Raw genomic sequence first — 3,212 nt, forward strand, 5'->3', positions numbered from 1 at the left:
CTTCTTCTTGTAGGAGTCGCATAACATTACAAAATGGTCTTTCTGACAGAGAGAACACCGTCCGCGTGGTGCTTCCGACTTCGGCTCCTGCTTTCGCGCGTGATGGCTCCGCGTCGTCTTTGGTTCTGACTTCGAGGACGTACGATCAACTTTATTAACCGGCGACATCGACTCGAGAGTGTGCAATCGTCGCTCGAGAAATTGTTCGAGAACCTTGTACGAAGGAGGTTCTACCGAATCACTAATGGAGTTTTCCCACTCCCGACGGGAGCGGGTGTCGAGCAACTCGACCGCGAGATAAACGAATAAATCTTCGCAGCTAGAGCTCGGCCGATTTATGATTTCGAGGGAGCTGACTACCGACTTTACTACGTGAAATACCTTGCACAATTCCGCTGCCGATTCATTTTTAATCTTTGGGAGTGCGAAAAAAGTAGAAGTAAACACGCACTAGGAGTCTCTTATTTTCATAGTACGCGCTTAGCGTGTCCCAGGCTCTAGTGAAATTCTCGGACGTTGTAGATAGATCGCGGATCAATAATTCAGCTTCGCCCTTCAAACAGGTTTTCAAATAATGTAATTTTTCTATTTGCGTTATAGAGACATCCCTTTCAATTATGGAGTTGAAGAGATCCCTGAAGGCTGGCCAGTTTTCGTACTTCCCCGAGAAATGCGGCAGTTGGATCCGCGGCAGCGTAGTGCGAGGGGGATGGGATGGCAGAGAATCAACTCCCGCAGCCGCTTTCGCTTCCCTTTTGTTAAAGCCCTGGAGGAGTTCCAAGAGAGCGCCCTTTTGTTGCAGGTAGGCTTCCTCGGCCAGAAAAGGTAAATCCTGCTTGTAATACTCATGGTCTAGAAGCGCATCTCGGTGAGGAAAGAGCTCATCGTCCTGTTGATCGAACTTGCTCCACTTTTTTTCCAGGCCCTGCAGGCAAGCTTCGACGATCCCTTGAGTGGTTTTTGCAGTCCCAATTTTACGGAGATTCTCGCCAGTGCGAGCGATCTTTCCGAAAAGATTTATTTGAGCGTCCGCTAATTTTACTATCTCGACACTCATAGTCACTTGCTTCCCTTTCAGGCGGTAAACTCCGAAGCACAGAGAAAGCACACGTGAAGACCGGATCACGCACTGCACAAGCACGGAAGAGTTATCCGGCTCGAAGGAGCAAAAAATGTGCAAGATCGCGGTAGGAAACAGAGCGAAAGTGAGAGAAGTTTTATCCTTTGAGTTTATTCATACTTAGTCTTGATACAAAATAAAAAATTCACTATTTCTAAATTATATACAACTGTTACCTTTCTATCGTGATAACGCGAGGAGAAAACGCGACTATATTTCGCAAAGCGACGAAATACGACCGGTCCGCGAGCGACGGACTCCAGAAGGCAGCGGGAACTTCTGGCTTTTTTCGAAGAATCGTTTCAAGGAGTACTTTTGCTTCGAAATGCAAAACTCTAGTGAGGGAGGACGGTCGTGCGAAGAGGTTTATATAGCAACATAATGCGAGAAGTTGCTTGAATATTCTAGTCTTCGAATTTTCTGGTCTGATTCATTTGTTTATCCTTTCCAAAGTCAAAATCGTTATTGATATTTGTCACTCTCTTCGGGCGACCGTTTGATAGAAAAGGCGTTAATAATTTTAAGCAAAGTGTCGCGCTCGGATTCGTGGAGATTTTTAAGCGCTGCGCGCGCGCGTTGGTCGCCGCTATGCGCGCGGTTATTACAATTGCGATCGCGAAGTGTTCTGCCCATTTTTTTTGGCAGATTCGTTCAATTTTGAACATTCGCCTTAAAATCTTATTATAGACACTACATTAAGCGTCGTCTATAATGAAATTTTAAGGAGATTTAAGGCGTAAGACTTAAGAAATTGACCAATCACAATCGAATATTCTCTTAAGGGGTTATACCTATGTGAAGGCTAAAAAACAAGGGTTTTTTCAGGATTTTTTTAAAATGGATTTTGGGAAAAAGATTTTACAAATAATATACCAATCGATAGGGCAACTCTTCAAGAGTACAAAAAAATTTTTTTATTTGAAATTTAAAACAAAATGGCGGCTCTAGAACATGATAAGTTATGTAGTATTTTAAAAAGATGTTCCGCGGCCGGACACATTACGCAGCCCCATCAGCATCTGGAACAATAAAAACAAATTTTTCATAATCTACATTCGTTTTGCTAGTGAAGTACACACGATAATAGTTTAATATCAATTTTTCGCAAAATGGCGACCGTTTAAACAAAAAGTTGCATTTTTGACCAAAAAAAATGACTTTAATTGTTTGCAACTTTTTTTTAAAAAAACCAATCGCTAAAATCGTGTGTACTTCACTAGATAATCATATCAAGAAGCTACAGTTAAAATTTCAAGTCAATCGGATGAAAACTGAAAGATGTTCGTTTGCGTGAGCTACCGAGATTTCGGGCTGTCACGATCGGCTCTTCGATTTTCTTTGCGAATATCGCGCGACGCAGATATTCGCGCCTGGCGTTCAGAAATTCTTGTTCTTTTTTTTTGGTGCGACCGCCGATTCGATGGAGGGTGATCGTGCCGAAGGTGTGCCGTGGACCAACACCATCGGTTCTCTTCCCCGTAATAACTTCCCCGTTCAGAAAAAAAAATAAGAAATTTCACGGTCACAAATTGGCGCCCAACGTGGGGCCTCTTAAAAATTAATACGGGATGTTCGAAAAGATTTCCGTGTTGAGAGAGCGGAATTTGAGGATCGAGAGCGGTATTTCTGAGAAAATTGCGAATATATTTGAACATATTTGAATTTATTTTGTGTCTGCCTATTATTGAATTTATGTGAAGATTATTTATTTTGATGAGATCATTGGATGAAACTGTGAATATTATTTGCTCTGTAATATTTATTTGTGGAATGGTATTAATATTGAACTGTGCCTTATGATATTAAGATTTGTATTATTCGATATTATTCGGATTAGATCAATGTTATTATCGATCATCGATTGAAAGACATTTCTTTCGCGATATCATCGTGTTGATTTCGAACGTATTGAACATGTATACGACCGAATATGATCGATCTTGTTATTGAATGATTCGTGCTGTCGATAATTCGTTATATCGCGTCTGTCTCCGCTTTCGTGTTATTTTTTTTTGTATATTCCATTCGCTATTATTCGCGTGAATGTACGGGAACGTGTGGATTACACGACGGTTACTTCTTTATGTTATTT

General features: G+C 41.4%; 1 protein-coding gene across 1 annotated transcript; it reads right to left on the reverse strand.

Moving 5' to 3' along the window:
• Nucleotides 1-409: 409 nt before the first annotated feature.
• LOC112637452 lies at nt 410-1,057 on the reverse strand. The gene has a single exon (XM_025407217.1). The coding sequence runs from the start codon at nt 1,055-1,057 to the stop codon at nt 410-412; it is 648 nt and encodes a 215-aa protein (XP_025263002.1).
• Between the last annotated feature and the right edge of the window lie 2,155 nt (nt 1,058-3,212).

Source organism: Camponotus floridanus, unplaced genomic scaffold (assembly GCF_003227725.1).
Source record: "Camponotus floridanus strain SB8 unplaced genomic scaffold, Cflo_v7.5 scaffold168, whole genome shotgun sequence".
Taxonomy (NCBI): Eukaryota; Metazoa; Arthropoda; class Insecta; order Hymenoptera; family Formicidae; genus Camponotus; species Camponotus floridanus.

What these genes read in the sequence shown, in the direction of transcription:
- LOC112637452 (XM_025407217.1), bottom strand. Translation starts at nt 1,057, where the DNA reads ATGAGTGTCGAGATAGTAAAATTAGCGGACGCTCAAATAAATCTTTTC.